This window comes from Podarcis pityusensis, assembly GCF_964106645.2.
Source record: "Podarcis pityusensis genome assembly, chromosome: 6".
NCBI classification, from domain to species: Eukaryota; Metazoa; Chordata; class Lepidosauria; order Squamata; family Lacertidae; genus Podarcis; species Podarcis pityusensis.
The window spans coordinates 20,110,678-20,134,687 of record NC_138030.1 but is presented as its reverse complement, the minus strand read 5'-3'; the positions used below and the strand labels follow the sequence as shown (position 1 = coordinate 20,134,687).

General features: G+C 42.2%; 1 protein-coding gene across 2 annotated transcripts in view; it reads right to left on the bottom strand.

Annotated features, from left to right (window-relative positions):
• Positions 1–2,486: 2,486 nt before the first annotated feature.
• The window catches only part of PREX1 (phosphatidylinositol-3,4,5-trisphosphate dependent Rac exchange factor 1), a 227,813-nt gene continuing 206,289 nt past the window's right edge, over positions 2,487–24,010 (bottom strand). Inside the window, exons 27-40 of one of the 2 annotated variants that reach the window (XM_081010984.1) lie at positions 19,832–19,920; positions 19,303–19,385; positions 18,361–18,451; positions 17,658–17,786; positions 14,450–14,491; positions 13,802–14,019; positions 11,992–12,091; positions 10,804–10,947; positions 10,138–10,252; positions 9,294–9,360; positions 7,619–7,806; positions 6,080–6,182; positions 5,422–5,489; positions 2,487–3,992 (exon numbers count right to left, since the gene is read on the bottom strand). In XM_081010984.1, coding sequence (XP_080867110.1) covers positions 3,950–3,992; positions 5,422–5,489; positions 6,080–6,182; positions 7,619–7,806; positions 9,294–9,360; positions 10,138–10,252; positions 10,804–10,947; positions 11,992–12,091; positions 13,802–14,019; positions 14,450–14,491; positions 17,658–17,786; positions 18,361–18,451; positions 19,303–19,385; positions 19,832–19,920 — 1,480 coding nt within the window. In that variant the 3' untranslated portion in view covers positions 2,487–3,949. Of the gene's footprint in view, positions 3,993–5,421; positions 5,490–6,079; positions 6,183–7,618; positions 7,807–8,974; positions 9,013–9,256; positions 9,361–10,137; positions 10,253–10,803; positions 10,948–11,991; positions 12,092–13,801; positions 14,020–14,449; positions 14,492–17,657; positions 17,787–18,360; positions 18,452–19,302; positions 19,386–19,831; positions 19,921–24,010 lie in introns of those variants that run through there. The other variant, XM_081010985.1, reaches the window with a different exon arrangement.

Sequence of the window (24,010 nt, the reverse complement as noted above, 5' to 3'; positions counted from 1 at the left end):
TAAGTTTTGCTTAAATTGGGGGTTGAAACTTACTGTACATTCATGCTTACAGCTGCAATCCTATACTTACTTACCACTAAGCTCAATGGGACTCACTTTTACGTAGCCATGTGGCGCTGCAGGTCTCTCCATTGAGCTGAATGGGGATGCCATAATGTGCAAGAAAAATGTACAAGGTGTGTATATAATTGCACACAGCCCCCTGAACTAGGCAAATAGCTGTAGATTTTCAATGTAGCTCTCCTGCAGTGAGTGATAAAGATACTTGCAGATCTGGTGAGAATGGCTTTTCAAAATAAAGCTTAAATCTCAGTAATACAGCTTCTGAACCAAATGCCAGATCTCACACAGTGAGATGTTGAAGGCCCATTGAGCTGCTGAAGCAGAGCTGATTTTTAATGCACCCAATCTGCATTCAATCACTGATAACTTTTCTGTTGGGTTGGCAATTCTTTTCCTAATGTGAATTTTTTTTGCCTCCAGCATATCATTCTTTTCCACACAGAGGTTTTGGCAGGACTAGTTTTTGTTCTCTCATCATGCTCGTAGAAGAATAAGGGAGTGAAAATGTGAAAAGGCCAGCAATCCTAAAGTGGATTATTATATGGGAACTGCTTTTTGACAGCAGAAAAAGGTTTCATCTATTTCCCATGTAGCTTATTGTGAGATTGGCTGTGTGTGAAGTCTTCCATTATTTCTGTACTTCTTGAGGGGCCACAGTAAGGTTGGTGTAAGGAGTTGGCATAGTTGGGACTCTGTCAAGACCAGTAAGGGACTCAGTGCCAATCCCTGGAGCTTCCTGACCCTCTCTGCTCCTCCTTCTCAATGGAATAACAGGCTTCATGCGTGTCATTTCCAGGTAGGGCTGGAAGACATCCCTGACTGAAATTCTGGAGAGTCACCACTAGTTAGTGCAGACATTCCTAAGCATGATTCAATATAAGGCAGCTTCCTCCGTGCTTCACTCTTGCTGCCAGTTCACCTGCGCCCTGAGTAAACAAGCATTGAAAGGAAAAAGGATGAGTGTAGCCCTTTACATACCTTGTCCTCACTCTCCCAAGATATGGTGCTTATTAGCAAACAGACAGGCAGCAACACTGGCAGTGAGGATGGGGTCCCACGGACGTTTTGACCGAGAGGACTCCCCACCCCTCACACACACAAAAAGAAAAACACACCTTGAACCAGTGGTGACAATAAAATATTGCGGGGGCCCAGGTACGCCCTTCCCCACATAATCGATCACATGGTGCAGTGCACACAACCCAATTGAACGGGATTCCCATCAGCTTTACAAATATTTTATTGTGGGGGCCAAAGCCTGCACAACCCCTAGGAGTTGGCTCCTATGCCTTGAACTGACATCGGATCAAAGAATGATTGCATAGGGTTAAGGAAAGGCAAAGCTTGTTTTCTTGGGAGATGCAACAGCAGTGCTGCGTCTAGGAGCCCATCTTGGATTATTTGCTTTTAATCGTAACAAAGAGCAACAGAAATGGGTCTAGTCGCTGAGAAACTATGCTTGACGTGACAAACCATCAGCACAGGTTGAAAACAAGATCCTGAACTTAAACATATGACTCAAGTCTTCACAGAGGTCTAAATGAAATGGAGAGAGCTGAGGTCAATTAATGATGCTCACTGGAAGGACAGATCCTGAAGCTGAGGCTCCAATACTTTGGCCACCTCATGAGAAGAGAAGACTCCCTGGAAAAGACCCTGATGTTGGGAAAGATGGAGGGCACAAGGAGAAGGGGACGACAGAGGACGAGATGGTTGGACGGTGTTCTCGAAGCTACCAGCATGAGTCTGACCAAACTGCAGGAGGCAGTGGAAGACAGGAGTGCCTGGCGTGCTCTGGTCCATGGGGTCACAAAGAGTCGGACACGACTAAATAACTAAACAACAACAACAACAAAGCAATATTGAAGATGGATGCAAATCTCTGATTCAGATCATGCTTTTTCCCATCCCAGCATTCACAGACAGCCTCCATCTCTGCTTTGCACCTAAATCACGCTCCTTGTGAAATCTTCTCTATTACATTTGTTCTCCTGCTGCTGAAGCTATTTTAAACCACAATTTTTAAGCTGTAGTGTCCAAGATGCGACAAGCAGGATGGGTACATTTGCTGGGGAAATGCAGCATACAGTTCTACTAGTTTTAGCTGGGCCTCAAACGGTAGTTTGCTAAATATATTTGTTAATTCAGTCTTGCTAGAAGAGTTGTGCAGAAATTTCCACTGGCAAGCCTACGGCTGCCACCTAGTGGTTGCTGACTCCACTCCAGCCCTTTTTATTTTATTTTTAATGTACTGTACTATTTGGAATCAATGAGATTGAATGTTGAATGTTCATTTTTTCCAGTAACCATTCTCCATCATTTAAAAGTCAAGGCTGCTGCTGCTGCTGTTACTTTAAATACCTTCCTCAACCAGAGTAGGAACATACAGTTTTCAATGTAACACAATAAATGAAGGATTGGACTGTTAGGAAACATTGGAGTTTATTAAATGCCCTATTTTAAGCCAAAATCAAAATATCCCTCTTCTGTGTGCTAGATACAGAAGCCACTCTAAGGAACTTCCATGCATGCCCAACGAAAAGCATTTCAGAGGAGAGTATGGCTTTTTAGTCTATTATGATATAGAAGAATGTTAGTTTTGTCTTTATGCCCCTTAATTTTTTTGTATCTGGGTCAACATGGATGATTCATTTAAGGCACTCACTCCAAAATAATGTTACTTCTGGCCTGAGATTGCTGATATTTTTCATTACATTGTAGCAAGTAATTTGGAAGCAAATTACTCTGCTAATGATAATACTGATCAAACAGAAAACAATTCTAAAACAGGGAAAAATAAAGTACATTATATACACAACCATGATTTCATTTTAACTTACAACCCACTGTAATCTATTTTCTTTTCTTTTCTTTAAAAAAAATGTATTAAAGACTACTTAAATACTGCAAGGTTTTAAATAACGTAACAATATTTTCAGTGAACTGAGATTTACTATGTATCTGCCAGCATTATTGGCCCCATTTGAAACAAATACTTCTTAAATTTAAACCTTGTATATAAGGAAAAAGTTCCAAAACAGATACTCCATTCCACATAAATAAGTATAGTTTTGTCCTTGCTTCAAAAATGCTCAGCTGTTCAAATTACTGGAAAACAGAGCTGTGGTTGCTTCCCCTTTCATCATATCTTTCCATTTCAGAAAGAATCCTTCATTGCTAAATCTCCCTTGTAAAATATTGTTGTATTTCCAGAATACATAATGGACCATTAGTAAAAAGTGTTAATTGCAAACCCTGAACTTTACAGTAAAAGTTAAAAGGAAATTCTCGTAGAAAGTCCTATGGAATGTGCACTCTGCGGAGTAGAGTCTGGTTCATACTGGGCTGAAGTGGAAAATGGCTCCTTGGAACAAACCAGAGATGTGTGCTATTCACAATTTCAAAGTGCAAGTTGGTTTGTTTTTCTTTTTAAAAAGAGTGTTTGCTAGGCTCTTGTTCAAGGCCACTAGCCAACACTGTGCAGGAAACTGGATGAGAGTCCAAACAGCATGACAGGTAGATGATGTGCTTCACTTAGATTTGCTAAGTCCACAATGTCCAGTCAGCACCGCAATCATTTCCTTATCGCAGTGTTTTGTCCTCCTGTGATATCCTTCCTGGTACTGCGCAGAAGTCATTCCTCAGTTTCAGAACTCCTGCAGCAACCAACCGCAAAACAGGGTAACCAGGCCTGCCTATATAAAAAGGCAGGAGATGCATGGAAAGGCAGTTTTAGTGCACCAGACTGCCTAGAAGCACAGAACCCACAACCCTCCTCTCTCTTCTGGACTCAGCACCATGGGCAAAAGGTAGGATCAGTGCTCAGGAAGCATCGCTCTCTGCTGAACGCTTCTGTGATTCCAGGACATGGGAGTTTCCTTCACTTCTATAAATCTCCATCTGCAGGGGGTTGACACAACTTGTAGACTCTGTAAAGGCGTGACATTAAAAAAAGTTGATGTTACAAAAGGGACGCTAATGGCCAATGGAATACAGTCATACCTTGGAAGTCGAATGGAATCCGTTCCGGAAGTCCATTCGACTTCCAAAACGTTCGAAAACCTAAGCGCAGCTTCTGATTGGTTGCAGGAAGCTCCTGTAACCAATCGGAAGGCGCAGAAGCTCCGTCGGACGTTTGGCTTCCAAAGAATGTTTGCAAACTTCAGGGTTTGTGGCGTTTGGGAGCCAAAACGTCCGAGTACCAAGGCGTTCAGGATCCAAGGTACGACTGTGCAGCAAAAGTAGTTAAAATAATTTCAAGTGATTTCCATCTAAGGGCAACAGTGACACTGCGAACACAAAGAGGAAGGTGGGACTGGTGACAGGAAGAGTATGACAGGCAAGCCTCTCCACTCCAGATCCCCTGGGTCTGTAAGCCATGAGTGGTGGCTTTGGATAAACCATTCTTCAGTCCTCTGATATTGTTTTGGGTAACCTTCCTTCAGCGCTTAAACTGAGTCCAAATCTCTAAGTCCAAAATCCATGTGCTTCTTACTTCTTAAAACAAATCTTGACATAAATCATTTTAATGATCAGACTGCTTTTTAAAACACTTGCTGTAGCCCATAGCCGAAGCATTAGCTTATGAATTATCTTTGCTTATCAGTTGTCAGTTCTGCTACTGCAGCATCTCGCCATTCCTCAGGCAGCTGACAATGCCCTGACAGCCACAAGATAACCATCACAAATTTATTTTATACAAAATGGAGCTACCTGTTGCTATTTTTCTAGAAACAGAGGTGCCAGAACTGAGTTCTGGCTGAAAACAAGCCCCGGAACTACCCAAAAGGGCTAGGAGGAGTGTGAGATGACTTGAAGTACAGCTATAAAAACCCTGCTGCAATCTGTAAAGCACAGTATACACTAGATTGGAGCAGTGTTAAATGCCTATGTAATATTAGGGATGGACTGAGTTGCCACATTCCATGTCACTTGTGCTCAGCTCAGAGATCCATTCCTTCCTTGTTTCTGCAGTTTTATTTCTTTTTTTTTTAAAAAAAGTACAAAGCCCTTCATTTAAGCTGCATGCATTTTGTACATATCTCTATGTAAGAAGCACATTTTTCAATGCATTCATTTGTAAAGCACACAATTTGTGTGCTTCTTAATGAAAAATACTTTTTTTTTTTTTTTGCACTGAAACTACTCAGCAAAATATGGAAGAGGAATCCAACTGGGATTTGTATTTTGATCCGCAGCCAAGTCTGGGAGTATTTGTTGGGGTTCGCCTGCCGTAAAAAGGGAACTGAATGAACGTTTCCGCTTTCCCTAATACCACAGAATCATATGTGTGTATATACACAAAAACCTGAAGATGCATTTCTTCAGGTGAAATCCTTGCTGTATAGAGTCACCTACCGGGGTGCAGACTGTGGCATCTGATCCATCACTTTCAGATTTTTTGCAGAGATTTCAACTCTTGGTCCCTAAAGAAACAAAGAACATTAGGTGGTGTGTTGGCAGTACGAGCGAGAGCCCTGGAGAAAAACCCTGAAAGACAAATATATTACTTTTCTTTGAAAGCACTTTAGCTTCAGCTACCAGCTTTGGAAAGCACCAAGGTAGTCCATTAGTCATCTGTGTTTACTTAAGAAGAAAGGATTCCCAAAGCACTCTGCAACTGCTCCAGCCCAACACTGTAAGATTATCACAATATATATGCTGTAAGCCGCCCAGAGTGGTGGGTTATTTATTATTGTTGTTATTGTTATTGTTGTTGTTGTTATTCAGAATGAAAACAAGAATATGGATACCATGCACAGGACTTTGAGTACAAACGTGGTATGGACCACTGCCCCTTTAAGCATAAATATTTGCAATGGGCTTATTTTTCTACTATGCCTGTTTTTGGATACCATTAATGTAATGGAACATACTGACATTCTGCATGTGACAATCTAAGGGTTTAGGACTTGAGCACAATCTACGTCCTTTGGATATACACAAAAATGCCCCGTTTGAAATATTTGCAGCTCCTGTTTTCTTTTTTTGCATTCAACCCTTCATAAAGGCTTACTTGTTTTCTCATGATGTCTGTTGCCTGCATGATACACTTAGGCAGGAGTCCGTGACTTCGAGCCAATATAGCTGCTTGTTCCAAGGACACGCTCAGCGTACTCCTAAAAACAGAACAGAAAGAATGTCACTTCCAGGAGTCGAATGCCTATTTGTATAAAGTGGTGATCCTATGGTCCCTGGGCCACAGGACTTTGGGATCCCCCTATCTGAGGGTGGATGGAAATGTCCACTCTCAGACAGGGAGATTTAACCTTGCAAGCCTCCTACCTACAAACCCTCTTCTACATCCAGGACATCTCCACTCTCCACTCTGATTCCAGATAGAACAAAAAGGAGGCATGTCAGGATGGGCTGTGGCTCTGCAGATTTCAACAGCCTCCTGTTCTTCCTGAGTGTGGGAGAAAAGCTATGCAAGCCCTGTAGCTGGTGCAGTTTATTTTCAAAGGACAACCGGCTGCACCTCATTCCTCCCTGTCCCTTTGGATTGTTCCATCTGAGGTTGTTCGTTCCATCCACCCCCACCCTCCAGCAAAACCAATTTTCAAAACCGTCCTTTCATTTCAAAGGTCCTGCTTTCTCTGAGTTCCAGTTGAAAACTGCATTGGTTTATTTCTATTTTAAATGGCAAAGCTTTACAGCTTATCATTACTGTTTTTAATCCTGCTTTATATTTCTTTCATGATAGTTTTCATAGTGAGCGTTTTAACTTTGCTTGCAAAACAGAAACAAAAATGTGGAACTCTGGACAAGTCAAGCGAAAGGTAAAGTAGTGGAAACAAATAATCATGTAAGTATGTTAAAGGTACTCCATGCATTCAAAGTTCAAGCAAGCCAAAGGTGAAGGTATAAACCAGGGGTGTCAAACTCAAATTCATCGGGGGCCGCATCAGCAGTTTGGTCACCCTCAAAGGGCCGGTTGTATCTGTAGGACTATGGCATGCGCTCAATATAAAAGCAAGTAGAGGTTTCCTGAATGCATGTAAAGTGGAGGTTTCCTGTGTAGAACAGCTGGCGCCGCTAGAGGGCAGACGTTCTTTGGCTTGTAGGCTCCCGCGCATGCGCTGAAGAGGCGTCTTTCTTGTGTCAAAAAAAAAAGCGAGAATAAAAGGTGAAGGCTGGCGGCGGCTACACGGGCCACATGACGAGGTCTGGCGGGCCGGATTCGGCCCGCGGGCCTTGTGTTTGACACCTGTGGTATAAACTAATTTATTCCAGAGTAACCTCCTCTGAGAAGCAGAAAATGAACCTAAATAACTTAGGTCCAGTGCTGAAACATGTGTCTGTAGATGGTGACTCACATGATTTCTCCATGCAAAAACAACAAACCAGCAAACAACACAGAAAACGGGATGCTATATTCTCCCTAACATCTAAGTTTTATATGCACAGGGATTGTTTCTATTTTTGAAGGAAGAAGCATTCAGTCATGTAAATCCCCACTTGCAATGGCAGAGCCCAGGGACCTACCAGTAGGTCACTTTCAAAAAATGTTCATTCCAGAGGAGCACAACATTTGTTTTGGTTTAAAAGCTCTCACCTTTGCATTCCAGTGCCGCACATTACAATCTGGCAGGCTCCGAGGCGATAACAGAGTTCAGAGGATATAGGCAGCAGTCCAGCCCCTGCCACGTAACTACTGGAATATCCTGACTGGCTGCCTTTTGTGCTGACAAAAGATTTCATTAGTCTGCAAAGCTCATCCATTGCATTGATGGGACGGATAAGCTACAAAAGAATACAAAGGAAGAATGCAACAGTGAAGCATCTGTACCTACAGGCTCCCCTGCCCTCAGTTATACCCAGTCTAAATGCTTATGCCAACAAACATTCATCAGAGCAACTTCCAAAATGGCAAGTCAAAATTGTTGTTTGCCACAGGGGGTTTAAGGCCAAACTATACATTACACTGGCACTCCCAGAATAGTTTTCTTTTTTGTACAAGCAACTATATCAGGGCCAGAGCATGGGGGTGAGCTGGGGATGGTGTCTAAATTTTTCCTTGTGCAACATCAGATGCTATATATACTTTTCCTTGTTTATCTGTTCATTTTTTGACAAAAAATACTTTTATCAAAAACTATTTTTTAAAAAAACCATTATACCCCTTATTTACATTATTAGAGACATAAGGGAAAATGTACAAGCTTACAATGTTAAGGCTGTAAGCCTTATTTCCCATAGCTATTAGTAGATTCAGGCGGAAATCTAGATTGGGGCTGCAGCAAGGGTTAAGCCTCTGCCCCCAGTCCAAATCAGGCGGCCTTGTAGGTTCTTTCACAAAAAAGAAAGTTAAGTGGGGAGGTCCAAACATGGCAGTCTTAAGTAAATATAGTTTGGTCCTTATAAATAGGTTAATGGAGACTCGGGGCGGCATTCTACACAGGCACTGCAACAAACCTAAACTGGCAATTGAGTCTACAATCAATAGAGATTTGTGGCTACTGTTCGTTTGTCAAATTTACCTTTTACCTTTTTAAATGTACACTTGAAAAACTTAAATGTGTGGGGAGGACCAGAGGACGTCTGAGAAACTGCAGGTATGAACTAATGGGGTTCATATTAGATTTAGGGCTGCCTAAGGCAGATGGACCGTCGCCAGGTGTGGCTTTTGCCATGTGAAGTCTGCTTCCCTCTTTCCTTGCTCCTCTACCATCATATATATTCCAGGCTCTGACTCCAATGTGGATTCCTATGACCCTTCTCCATGCTTCAGCCAAGCATAATGGATCTCACGGTTCTAGTAAAAAATCTAGCAGATCCCATACTCCTGCAGCCTGCTCACCCCAACTCTACACAAGGATAGGCAGCCAAGAGAGAAGTGGCTTTGTGACTGCCACATGAGCCGGCCAACCAGTGCTGTGCACAGCCAGCTTCTCCTAGAAATAAGGAGCACTGGTTGATCCTGACCTCAGCTCGGTTTGGAAGTTTGCACTTACAGTGGTACCTCTGGTTACATACTTAGTTTGTTCCGGAGGTCCGTTCTTAACCTGAAACTGTTCTTAACCTGAAGCACTACTTTAGCTAATGGGGCCTCCTGCTGCCGCCGCACCACCAGAGCACAATTTCTGTTCTCATCCTGAAGCAAAATTCTTAACCTGAAGCACTATTTCTGGGTTAGAGGAGTCTGTAACCTGAAGTGTATGTAACCTGAAGCATATGTAACCTGATGTACCACTGTATTGCACATATGCCAAGAACTGTGGTTTCTGTACCTGATCAATCTTCACAGCTGTGGTGTTGGAATCTGTAGGCAGGTTGGATCTCTCAAGGTAAAAAGTCCTGAAAATAAGAAATAAGCTGTATTAGCTTGTGGTCTTCAAGTTTCAAGCATTCCTATAAGACGTTTCTTCCTAAGGGGCATGGCTGAGGAACAAATCAACAGAAGGCTAGATGTGGCCTATCAAATATGTTTCTGTGGCCCAAGGAATGGTGCCAGAATTATAAGACTCTTTACTTCCATTAAACATGGTCTGGCTCATAGTCAGAAGCTGTTACTGGCTTCTCCTACTCTTTTAAAGGGTTCATGGTGTAGGGTTTCCCCACACAAAATGTCAGGTAAACAACTATGACCCCATTCACACATTACAATCTTGGGACCAATAAATCATGTTTTATTGGCCTGAGAATTTGCTTTGCCCTCACTTTTCATTCTCCCTTCCGCCATCTCGCTTTCATGCTTATATCCTGGCCTTGTTAATCCATACTATGGCATATCCAAATTCAGAAATGATGGTTTAAAGTGCTGTTTACAAACCAGCATATGAAACCAGAATCAGTTACTAGAACATTTGCGTCTGGTCTCCAATTGCTTTCTTTCTTTCTTTTTGTACTATGTACATTTAAAAGGTTTTCTTTCTTTTATTTAACACCCAAACAAAACTTGAATTAAGAAAATCTCAATTCAAATGTATGGATTTTCTCTCAAATGAACAGGCTCAGATGGCAAGCACCCTGGGGCAGGGACCGGTCTTCATGTAAAGAACCATCCAGACTGATAAAATCTTAATAACAATAATAATGTTGAATACAAACAACATTCCTTTTATGCCACAATACCTGAGTTTGCGATAATACTGCTGCACTTTCTCAAGAGAGGTGGAATTAATTTGCTGCTGGAGCTCTTCTAGAGAAGAACCATTTGGCTGGGACTGGCCTTCCAGATTTTCAAGGGCTGTAATGATTTTAATGAAAAACATCATGTATTCATTATAAAGCTTACCCGTTTCTTTTGTTTCTTCTGTCACCACCACTATTATACAATGTGAAAGTACACTAGACTTCTTAGAATGCTAAGTGGTTTACAATCCTGATCTTTATTCTCCCTCATCATGGCCCCATGAGGCATTTTGCCATTGCACCCATTTCACAGATGGTGTGCTGAGACTGAGAGTCCAATAACATGGAAGGCCCATGCATATGTGCAGATTACAAAATAAGCTCAGTGTGCCTGACCCTATGCTTACCCTCATCCTGTCAGCATTGTGAAACGGTTTTCTAACTGGCATATTTTACCTGCTTCAGATTAGGTTTAAGCTTCCTTAAATTTAATTTACACTGTCTCAGACTTTGCCTTGCAGATTTAATAAGCTGCCAAAGAGCCAAGAGCTGGGGGCAACATTCATCTTTATCACATAAGGCTCAATTACGAGCATCATCCACCCCAATTACATTATAGTCAGTGGCTTAAAGGAAAAAACCAAACAAACAGAATTTCGCCTGTACCTTTTGTGAAAAGCACAGCATGCAGCTTCAGACTCCCTCCGTTCTGAAACCGGGAAGGCAGTTTGGAGAAGTAGTAGCTGTCTAAGTAAAAGAAAACCTTCAAAACCTGCCTGTTGCCTTCAACATGGTAGAAGACATGGGTATCTGGGGGAACAAAAAGACAGGTGTTGGAGACTGAATGAGCTTTTAGAGAGAATTGTTTTTTAAAAAACGACCAGTCGTCACTGTGCAATAAGAGGTATTGTGGCTTAAACTCTCCAAAAAGTTCCATCCTCTTTCTTATAACTCTTGCTTCCTAATCCAGCTCATATGAGAGGGATGGTTACTGGTGAGAAAAATGTTCACGCTCTACTTCATTACTATAGTAGCAACATTATAAAACAACCAGCAACAAAACAAAGCAAAGAGTTGAATTAAATTACATTTAAAAGATTATCTGGAGTTAGCTAAACTGACGGATTTAATAAAGCGAAAACCCAAGAACATGGTCAAGAAACAGTGGGATTGTCTAAATGGATACTTACGAAACCAGGGCTCAACTACCAAAATTTGGTTGTGTTCGGACTAATCTTGTGAAGAATATAAAGAATGTAAAGTGAGAAATTAAGGAAAACTTACAGGAAGGATATGAAGAACAGAGGTTATGGTGACCGAAGTATAAAAGACGTGCGGCGTAAACGGTGGAAGTCTTTTAAAACATTTTAATTAAGACTGATATTTTGCAAGATGGAAATATAAAATTGTGTGCAAGTATAGATCTGAAATTGTTGTTTATGGTGAACACTTTTCTATTCTCTAAATTTCTATTTTTAACTCTTCTTTCTTCTTTTATTCTCTTTTTCCCCCTTCTTTTTTTGAATATTGCTTTACAGATGTATAAATAATTATGTTCATGTGTATATGTATGAAATTTGTTTATTTCTTTTCTTATTTGATATTCTTTTCTTTTTTGTATTTAATGAAATTTAATAAAAAAATAAATAAAATAAAATTTAAAAATTACATTTAAAAGATTAGCAACGCTCTTGCTGGGTTTCAGCCAAAATTGCAACTTTTGCAGTTTTTAGTGCAAGTCCACAGTCTTTGTGGACTAAGTCAATGGGACACACAGGGGATATGTCAGTGCACTGCAGTGAAAAATACAAAGATGTGGGGAAAATAAGGAACAAATAAAAGGAATGAACTCACTTGCAACGAAACACTCATCCAGTTGCCTGAAATAAAAAGCAACTTTGTCCAGCTCTGACAAAGTGGCTTGAATATCTTCCAGCATGGTTCTTTCCTCTTTCTGATTGAGAAAATAAATAAATAGGGAAAGTTAGACGGGCTGCAAATAAGAACACATATGCCCCCTTTCCCAAGCAATTGTGAGAAGAAAGATAGATTCCCCCCCCCCCCCAAAAAAAACTTAAGCAACACAAGTATCAGCTAAAGGGTGTTTTCTGCCACATGATTTTGGTTAAGGCTGCATCTCACCCCATCTTTTCCATTGCATATTTAATTGCCTACATCACTGTTCTTTTAAAATGGAAAATATTCCAGCAAACAAGGAAGTACCAATCTCTATGCAAAAAACATAATTTTAGCATCATTTTTCAAGGTATTTCCATATATCCCATCAATATAGCCTAACCATACTTCCCTCTTCCAGCTTTTGATGTGCACTTCTCCCTTGCACACACATTTGATGCAACGCAAGATACAGCTTCTCACCAGCAGAGGACAGAAGACACCACACAATTTGCCATACATCATTGCCTTTCCTGCAGTGGTCTCTACACAGCACCAGTATTCAACCTTTTCAGACACAGGGCCCACCTTTTAGTACTACCTGCAACATAGTCTGACCGCACATGTGCATCTATCTTACTTTTGTCCCAGAAGTGACCCAAAGCCAGACGAGACTTTTAATAGTTTCATGGAATAGGGAATTATGGAAGTATGTAATGCAGGGGGTTTTATTTGTTTGTTTGTTTTTAAAAGGTTTGGAATGAAAGAACTGACATATTCTTAATCAAACCATTGGTCCATGTGACTGGTGGCTCTCATGGATTTCAAACAGAGGTCTTCCAGACTTGTCTCAGAATGTCAGGTATTGAATCTGGGACATTCTGCATGCAAAGCACACACTCTTCCACTGATCTTCATTTACTAAAATTCACTCTTAGCTATTAAAAGTTAACTGTGTAAAACGTGCAGGGGTAAGCAAGGAAATAATAAAAGAACCAATTGAACAATTATTAAACTATAACAACACAACAAGACGGAAGAAGTAAAAAAATGAGATCACACAAGGGTGAAGGGGAGTGGGGGGTATAGGGGAATTGATAATATTATTTATAATATAAAATTTTAAATATAAAATTTCTAATTGCCTTGTATTTATATATAGCAAAGAGAAGTAATTAGGTATATTTTAATTTAGATAACTATGTAATAGGCTTATGTTAGAAAACAAATATGGATTTTGAATTTGATGTTTGTAATTTTTCTTTTTCTTTTTGGTTTTGGAAATAAAATAAAAAAATAAAATAAAAAGTTGACTCTGTTCTGCTTTGCAGCTGGTCATCTCTCAGACAAACCCTGGACAAATAAAACAGTCGCAATAAAACTGTCGCAATACAACCCACCTCAGATGGGAATGCACGTGGGTTCAGAAGAACCACGTGAATAAGCAACATGCAACCCGTCAAAACAAATTCACAGGACGTGTGCACGCCCATTATATTTCTCACATCTTAGGAGCACTAAAGCGAGTCAACACAGATTTTGAACCGAAAGTTGGCCCTGGCCTCCTTCACAGTAGCATAAGAGAACATTCCCAGGGCCCATTTATGTTTAAAGGAAACGATAATATACAGCAAATAAAGGCAGTTCAAATTTCTCACAGCCTTAAAATGTATCCAGGGCAGGCAGAACAACTTGGTCAGGAGATGGGTAAGAAGAAGACTGTAAAGTTCCCTATTTATTTAGCTAGCAAACTGTAGTCCTCCCTTACCACAGAGGGGGAGAGCAAAGACTGGTAGTTGAGCAACACCCCCGTGGCCGCTATCTGCTCCAACCACTTCTTGCTGGCTTCCCTGCTGCTCTCTTCATACTCCCCGTTGTTATTGTATCTGTAGTTGAGAGCCCCCAGTAACTGCTCGGAGAACATGCAAATGGCAGCCACCAGAGCCTGGCAGAAAATCGCATCTCGTCTCAGCTGCAGCTCAGTGTCTGGGAGAGAGAGGAGAACAAACAAGAATCAGGAGTTATCATTTGCTCCATGGCATAAGCCCAATGCCCAACAATGGTTCTATATTTCCTATTCTCTTCATGTGCACTGTGTAAGGTGCACCATAGTAACCCAAGCAACGAAAGCTTCCAATCTACATCCATGTTTTTCCCCCAAAGGAATGCTCAGTTTCCCACAACAACAGAGAGCACATGGGAACGGAAGGACTGTTAGCCTGGGTGTCCAGTTTCACTGACGTAATATGCAAGGATAATAACTATTGTTCTGCCAACACCACAGCACTATCAAATTTACAGTGTTTAACGGTTAATGACTTTTTCTCTGAAACAGAAGAAAAAGGTTCTGGTAACTGCACACCTGTCCCTATAGCACCTAAGGGGTCATTTGCAGCAAATCAAGGAGTTGCTTTACCTGTACATTTCAGCAATGCCAAAAGCAGCTGGTTCTTGCCATCTAGAAAGGAAAGAACAAGATAAAACATTTTTTAAAAACAAGTGAGCATAATCACATTCCACTTAGCTAAGTGCTAAGTCCCAGTAAGAAGAGTTTGGATTTGATATCCCGCTTTATCACTACCCTAAGGAGTCTCAAAGCGGCTAACATTCTCCTTTCCCTTCCTCCCCCACAACAAACACTCTGTGAGGTGAGTGGGGCTGAGAGACTTCAGAGAAGTGTGACTGGCCCAAGGTCACCCAGCAGCTGCATGTGGAGGAGCGGAGACGCGAACCCGGTTCCCCAGATTACAAGTCTATCGCTCTTAACCACTGCACCACACTGGCTGTAAGAGATGTTGAAATACAAGCAAACTTGGGAATGGCACCCCTTAGCCTAGAACAGGAGTTCCCAAACTGAGGCTTCATTTAGTTGGTCTGCAGCTCGTCAGTGAAGAGCACTTATAAACTAAATTCTGTTGAATTCCATATATTCCAACTGTAATACGATAAAATACAACGTACTAAATTAAAGAAGCAATGAAAATGCAATTAAAAATCATGCAGCAATTTAGCACAGCACATTGCAATTGCTACAGCAGGCAGGAAAAAACTTTTATGTGGTCCATCAAAACTCCCAGCAATTTTCAAGCAGATCATGAGGATGAAAGTTTGGTGACCACTGATCTAGAAGGCCTTGCCCCTTTTTCTCAGCTATGCATAGGCTAGATATGGTTACTTAATGGGAAGGAGAAGATACTCTTTGAAATTACTTCGTAAGTTTCCAGCATTCAGAAACTGCACCAAAAACAAATTCCAGGTCGGAGCCCTGACAAATCCTGGCCCCAAGGAAACAATTGTTCATGTGCACAAACTAAGAAGGAGGCAAAAGTCAGACATCATGGGCAGCTCCAAGTGTGCTTAATTAAATCTAAAATACTGTAGCAAACTGTACCTACGAGCCCCACCCTCAATGTCCCTATGCATGCTGGTGGCACTTTAGATCTTTGTGCATTACAAGTTCCTGATTGTGGGGAAGCTTCTAAGCATGTTCAGCTCAATGTGTGAAGTGGAGTCAATGTGCCATGACCAGGGGCGGAGGAAGGGGGGTGAGGTGGGTGCGGGCCACCCCGGGTGTCACCACTGAAGGCAGTGACAAAAGGCCAGGCAGCACTTACTGCGGGGCCTGCAGCGTGCCCAAGCCACACGTCTCTCCTGGGAGAGACATAGTGACTTGAGCATGTGCAGGCTCCACGCTGCCTCTGCCTCTGGCCAGGACACTGGGCCCAGGGCATGTGTACACCCCAGACCCCTCCCCTGTTTAAGCCCTTATGAGGATGCAGGTGGCGCTGTGGGTTGAACCACAGAGCCGCGGTTCGAATCCCCACTACGGGGTGACCTCCCGTTGCTCGGTCCCTGCTCCTGCCAACCTAGAAGTTCGAAAGCACGTCAAAGTGCAAGTAGATAAATAGGTACCGCTCTAGCGTGAAGGTAAACGGCGTTTCCATGCACTGCTCTGGTTTGCCAGAAGTGGCTTAGTCACGCTGGCCACATGACCCGGAAGCTGTATGCCAGCTCCCTCGGCCAATAAAGCGAGATGAGCACTGCAACCCCAGAGTTGGCCATGACTGGACCTAATGGTCAGAGGTCCCTTTACCTTTACCTTTATTTACTCTAATGTTTGAGGAGACTTAAGAAACTTGGGGAAGTGGTGGTCTAAGTCAGCGGAGCCTATCTTTGGTCCTCCAGACATTGAACTGCAACTCCCAACACCCCTGACCATTAGCCATGCAAGTTGGGTGTGATGAGACCTGGACCTCAACAACATTTGGTGGTCCAAAGGTTAAACATCCCATCGTAAGTACAGTTTGCACTAATATTTTGGAATCAAACACACCTGAAGCTACTCTGTATTTTGATTTATGTCTCTTACCTAGTTCTTGCCCATAAAGTGTTAAAGACAGGATGCTGGGGGCAAAACATGTCTGCATACCCAGCCCCCAATAACAGTTCATTCCGTCACACATTCATTTGGGTGACTCAAGGGGGTTCGAGACTCAGTAAACTCTTCAGCTTGAATAAATCTTTGTGTTTCTTAATGAAAGCAGATCAGAACTACTCTCCTTATTCAAACTAAAACACAGAAGAAGAAGAAGAAGAAGAAGAAGAAGAAGAAGAAGAAGAAGAAGAAGAAGAAGAAGAAGAATAGTAGTAGTAGTAGTAGTAGTAGTAGTAGTAGTAGTTTGGATTTGATATCCCGCCTTTCACTCCCTTTAAGGAGTCTCAAAGCGGCTAACATTCTCCTTTCCCTTCCTCCCCCACAACAAACACTCTGTGAGGTGAGTGGGGCTGAGAGACTTCAGAGAAGTGTGACTGGCCCAAGGTCACCCAGCAGCTGCATGTGGAGGAGCGGGGACGCGAACCCGGTTCCCCAGATTACGAGACTACCTCTCTTAACCACTACACCACACTGACACAGACCATTTCCATGTCAGGGAAATGGTTCGACATGGGAACTCCCCAAGTTTACTTCACAATGCGCAAAAAACGAATGTAGTCAAGGGATTATGACATTATTCGGCAGCCAGGGTGCTTGTCCGGAACTGCCCTTGCACTTCCTCTTCTGATGGAGGATTTCTCTGGGGAAATTCACATAGTCAAGTTTGAGCAGCATATTCCAATGAAAAATTAGATGGAATCTAACAAAGGAATTATTGTGAACCTGACTTATGAGGTGTGTCAGTTTCAGATATACATAGAATCATAGAATTGTATAAGTTGGAAGGGATCCCAAGGGTCATCTAGTCAAATCCCCTGCAATGCAGGAATCTCAGCTAAGGCATTCATGACAGATGCCCATCCAACCTCTGCTTAAAAACCTCCAAGGAAGGAGAGTTCACAACCTCCTGAGGGACGTCAAATGATCTCTACTTGGATTGCCCATAGGGAACAAATCTCATCTGTTAGAAATCTCATCTGCTAAACACAGGCCAATTATGTCTCATCAGAAACGTTTTCAGCTCATGTCCGTACAAAGGATGAACCCACCCAAAACTGATCCAGCCCAATGGGTAGAAACCCAGATTTGCAATAAAAGTAGCCCAGATAAATCTCCGGTCACTCTACTACCCTTTTCATAATACTAGAATAAACCAAAGAGCTTTCCCCCAGCAACCCTTTTCACAGACCTTCCACATATTTCTGTATGGTCTCCACAAGGTTCTTAATGCGGAGTGGAAGGTTCCAGGGATCTTCTTGGATGCTGATTTGAATCTTGTTCCTGCTCCGAATTGTGGTTTCTTCTTTCTGCTTAAATTCTGCATAAGAAGAGGGACTTTAAGCCGGGCAATTGAGCAATGCCAGAGTAGTTCAAAACAGCACCTGACTGCATACTGTCCTCATCCCAACCAAGCCCTCTGAAAAGTTGGCTCTGATGAAAAATTAAAGCTGCCCAGAGTGGCTGGGGAAACCCAGTCAGATGGGTGGAGTACAAATAATAAAATTATTATTGTTATTTTATTAAAATACAACATAACTGGGAGCCTGTACAGAGCAGCAAAACTAACCTGCAGTGAAGCAATGCAAACATATATTAAAGAAGTCAAACATACAATAGGGCTGGAAGCTGGATCTTATGAGGAATTAATGGCTACCACTGAGAGCAGCAGCACAGTGTCTTTTCCTTCTATATCTCCCCTGTAACATGATGTGATGTCAATCACATTCCAGGTTTTCCTACCCCCGCTCTCAAGAAAGGAGGAGCGAATTCACACATCAGAAGGGAGGAAGGAGGGGAACAGCTGAAGATTGAGCAAGTTGCGTCTGGACCTAGCTGTAAAGTTCTGAGAAAAGCAAGATTCTCCTGGGCACATGATGTTCTGGCAAGTTTACCTTGTAAACTGTGGTCCATTGGAAAATGTTTTGTTTCTTCAAAAGCCTTGTTTATTACTGGTCCTTTGAGAAGGGCATTGATAGCATCCACCTGCAAAGAAGCACATTTAGTAAGTCTTGAAAATTCTCCAAGAGCTTCCAGAGAGGTGTTTTTGTTTGTTTTTTCCTAGGGGAAACCATGGGTGGTAACACATCCCATCAGTGCAAGAATTTCTGCTTACACAGCTCCTTCCCCCATGTGTGCCCCATGCCCTCCCCAAATCACAATAGCTAAATGAAGCCTCCAAGACCAGAGGGAGTATATTTTTGAACACCAAGTGCTGGGGGCGAACAACCGAAGACAACCGTCATTCTCTGAGGCACTCCAGATGAAGCCAAGTAGATGAGCCATGGCCTGAATGAGCAACAGAATATTTGTTGAACCCCATCACAGAGAATGTCAAGAAAAGAGCATCCAATTGCTAATCAACATTACTGGTTCCTAAGCATCTGGAAGGGACGCAGGTGGTGCTGTGGGTTAAACCACAGAGCCTAGGACTTGCCGATCAGAAGGCCGGCAGTTCGAATCCCCGCGATGGGGTGAGCTCCCGTTGCTCGGTCCCTGCTCCTGCCAACCTAGCAGTCCGAAAGCACGTCAAAGTGCAAGTAGATAAATAGGTACCACTCCGGCGGGAAGGTAAACAGCATTTCCGTGTGCTGCTCTGGTTTGCCAGAAGCGGCTTAGTCATGCTGGCCACAAGACCCGGAGGCTGAACGCCGGCTCCCTCGGCCAATAAAGCAAGATGAGCGCCGCAACCCCAGAGTCAGTCACAACTGGACCTGATGGTCAGGGGTCCCTTTACCTTTACCTTTTTAAGCATCTGGAAGAGCATGCACTCTAAGAGAATATGGCAAAAGCAGTGAAGTTCCCTGTTCTACATCATAAGCATTTGTGTCACTCACCTGGTTAAATAGATGCTCAAGGCAGCCATGCAGTTTGTCTTGTTTGTCTGAAGGTATCCTCATGTCATTGGGGAGTTCGTCACCTAATGGTGAGAACAGTAAAACTTTGGGCTTGTTTTCATGCAAATATATTCCAATGAAAAGAATGTCAGGAGCAAATGCCTATCTAGAAATTTAATATATAATGACAACAGCAACTACTTTAGGCTGTGATCAACCACCCTCTTTCTATCTTTCTGAAGGGGTGAAAAGGGAAAAAGGAGAACTGAAAGTGCTCTAAGAACCAAGATGAACAAGATGACCCAACTGATTTTTGAAGTTTCTCTTTCCACTTGGAGATAGCGTATGACATGGGCTTTTTTAGTTCCATAAGTCTGCAAGGAGGGTGGTTGCTATGGGAACACTAAGAAAACACAAGTGAACAGCTGAATAATAGACTGGCATCTACTGGAGAACTGGCTTATGGTCCATTCATTGTTGAAGCCTTCTTTATTAAAGGTTTCATTATAGAAGCACAGCATTCACTCACCTGATCCCATCTCATCACTGCCCAAATAAGAGCTGTTACTCCGTACGCTGGTGTAGGAAAGCACGGAGTCCCGGTTACTGTTGCACTCACTGGAAGAAAAATGTGTAAAAACTAAGAAACTCTTCATATGCAGGATTCCAGCTATGCATAGTTAGTACCTTTGGGGGGGGGATATCCAAGGGCATTCTTTCATTTCTATCCTGCCTGTCTCCAAGGGTTTAATGTGGTGTACAATGGACAATGGCCCTCCTAACTCAACACAGTAAGAGGATACTATCCTTTAGTGACAGCAAACTTTTGAACTCTGTCCTAGAATACTTCATCTTTCACTGATGAAGACAGATTGCAGAACTGTAGCATTACTCTTTGCTACCAGAGCTCATGTCAGTGACTAAAGACAAGGGTTAGAAGTTCAAATTCTAACCCAAATTTAGTTGATTCTTTGAGCGCAGGGACATCGTCACTGAGCTTCAATGTTCTGTTGATTGACTCTAAAGTTCAGATTTAACGTAAAGCCACACTGTTTTTTATTAGCATGCACAGTGATGGAACACTGTTTTCGGTACCTGTTTTGTGACATTTCCAGGTGTATCCCTGGATGGTCACCAGGACAGTCACTCAGCTATTCTGCTGAGTCCAGACTTCCCTTAAAACTACCTGCCACTGCCACCTTCTGACTTATAGAAAGGAGTAGGACTCTGGTTTTATCATCATACTCAAGTACATCCACACAAAGCATGTTGGGTGAGATATACTTGCCATAGAATCCATCCAGACCAGAACAGATTTAAACATAAACATACATTTTTATTAGAGAGCATAATCTGCAGAACCAGTAGCAGAATTCGTAAAGAGTTCTAATTTCCTGACCTAACGTAACTATCCTGTCTTCTAACTTTCGTTAGCCATTCTTACTCTTTTACATAGGAGTCAAAATGAGTCACATGCCAATGGTGAAAAGAAGCAAGAGTCAATCTAAATATGACATCTGTGCAATAAGTTCATTTCAAAACACACCCCTCTATATTGTCCACCAAGGCAAGCAAGAGGCATTATGAGAGTTCAAGGTCACATTCTGGCCAGGCGAAAACACTTATGGAGGCCAAGACGCAGAGCCACTGAGGAGTGTGGCCTGAGGAAAATCCCAAGGACCAGACAGGGAGGTCTAGAGGTCCACATTTGGCCTCTGGTCCTGATGTGCCACAACGTTAACCAATCAGATGCGACTGGAGGTACCTTCTCTGAATGGGATATAATTTATGCAACACTATTTAAATGAACATTGCAATATTTTAAATACGCTCAAAACTACCCCATAAGGGAAGTCTTTTCTGCTCCCATGTTGAAAATGGGAAATGAAGGTCCAAGGAACCACAAGCCCATGAGTCTGGTGATACCTGAATTCACATATGTGGGATTCAAGTCTGAAACTCCATACGCTGGGCTACAAAAGGGGCCTTCTCTATTGAATGGACCCTTATGAGAACTTGTTAGCTCCTTGGATACAGAGACATACCCAAAGAGTTGGACTAGGACCTGGGAAACCAGGTTTCAAATCCCCACCTGGCCATGAAGCTCAGTGGGTTCACCTTGGGCCAGTCACTGCATCTCAACCTTTCCTAGGGTTCCTCTTAGGGTTGTTGTGGGGATTGAAAAATGATGAGCAGGCAAATAATACGACATGATATTTTTGTCTGTGTAGATCTGCAAGTTGCTGCATTTTAACAGTGTAACAACAACACAAACAATAAATGCAATAAGCACAGTATATCCAAGAGCTGTTTCATCTCAATCAAAATGACAAGGGTGAAGGAGAATGCTCCTCTTGATTTCTGCTATCAATATATAAGTTCTTCTCAAAGGTATCTATTTCTCTTAATTTCTGAAAGGGATATACTACACTATGTTTAGGAAGAGACAAATGGCTATGAAAGGTAAACTGATTGTCCGAATCAGATCTCGTGCAACAAACCATGACTAATGCCAGCTAAGTATCTTCTTAGCTGTGCTTTACTCATTCCTGTAAGCTCCGGGATATCCATTTTCTGACCAAAACCAATCAAAACACATTTGATTCCTTCTTGAATTGCTATTATATAGGTTATGTATGCTTAATCGTCTGAGTCTAAAAGAGGTAAGACAGAACAAACTCTCTCATCTTTCATTTAAATTCTGAAACAAGTGACAGCCCCACTGGGAATCTGCCTTTGATCTCACTGTGTCATCTAGGACAGATTAGGCTCAATTATGGAACCCATTAAACAAAACCCAGCACAGGAATAGGAGTCATATGAAAAGCTGAATAAAATTACTTATATTGCATTAATACAAATTCCACTGTGAGTAGGTAGAAAAACCCTGAAGATACACTGCCAGCAAAAGATTAGCCTACCACCCACCAACAGCTTTTCTATGGAACCAAAACTGAGGATTTAAACCATGCAAAATGTGCTTTTTACATGTTCAATGCTCAGCTCTTAGAGGAAATAAATGATGCTAATTCCTGCGACTAGGAAACTTGAAGTGCTAGAAATAGCACTTCTAATTGAATTGCCATGGCCTATTTTCTTTAATGCACAGGTTGCAAAACACGCTGGGGATTTTCTACAAACGTTTGACAGTTTTTGGCTACCGCTCAGTAGCTTTCTTTGTTTGGTTGTCATGTTGAGAGCTCTGCTTCACACAAAATTCCATCTCCTTTGCCAACAACACAGGAGAAATACTCAATGTACCTGGATCACTATGCTCACAACAAGCCTAAGGCATGACATGTATGTGGAAATGAACACATCTAAATTGCATGTTTAAGAGGAAGGGGTCCCCTGTTACTCCTCCCGGATTAGAAAGTCCAGTATCGGAGAAAGAGCTACCATCAAACTAGCGCTTGAATCACTGCAGCAGGAAAGAAGAAGAGTTTGGATTTGATATCCCGCTTTATCATTACCTCAAAGTGGCTAACATTTATCACTATCTCAAAGCGGCTAACATTCTCCTTTCCCTTCCTCCCCCACAACAAACACTCTGTGAGGTGAGTGGGGCTGAGAGACTTCAGAGAAGTGTGACTGGCCCAAGGTCACCCAGCAGCTGCATGTGGAGGAGCGGAGACACGAACCTGGTTCCCCAGATTACGAGACTACCACTCTTAACCACTACACCACACTGGCTCCCCAGAAATACAGTTCAAATGTAGATCTTCTGATTGGGCTTTATGCTTCCCTTCTAGCACCAACCAGGGTGATCTGTCAAAATATCACTATTTTGGGGTTTTATACTGATTCATCGTCTTTGTTTTTTTTAAAATAATTTTTATATTATACACTGCTCAAGATTTATTTACACAAAGTGGTACATAAACATTTTAAATATCACACAGTTAAATTTTAAAGCTCGAACAGTGTGATATTTCACAAGGTGACATATATGCCAGGAGAAGCAGCTGGTCACTTATGCCTTAAGACAAGATTTTCAGACACAAATATTTTGGATCTCTGTTTTCCGAAACCAACTGAAAAACAAGAAAGCAGTGTAAGGGGATGGGGAACCTGAAATTTTATTCTTTTACTGTTTTCCCCTTCTGAGTCTTCTCGGAACACAATGTTCACAACTTGAATAGGAAAGGCTTCTCTATAACTGCAGCTACTAGAAGTGCTTCCAAGCTACCTGAAAACTTCTGTGGTTTTATAGTGCTATATTACAAAGGCAGAGGGTGGGGACGGGGAGTGAGGGAACCACGTTTGAGGAACTGAAATGCACAAAGCTGTTTTTCAAACAGTCTTGACTTTCTACAGCAGTCTAATAGTAAAGTTGTTGAGTATTTGCTAGACTCATTTCCATAGTGACAGGAGTAGTCAGGAGATATTTGAACAGCCCTGAGTGCTCACTGGAAGGACAGATCCTGAAGCTGAGGCTCCAGTACTTTGACCACCTCAAGAGAAGAGAAGACTCCCTGGAAAAAACCCTGATGTTGGGAAAGATTGAGGGCACAAGGAGAAGGGGATGACAGAGGACGAGATGGTTGGACAGTGTTCTCAAAGCTACCAGCATGAGTTTGACCAAACTGCAGGAGGCAGTGGAAGACAGAAGTGCCTGGCGTGCTCTGGTCCGTGGGCAGAAGGGTCGGACATGACTAAATGACTAAACAACAACAACAATTTGAACAATATATAAATATGCTCCTAT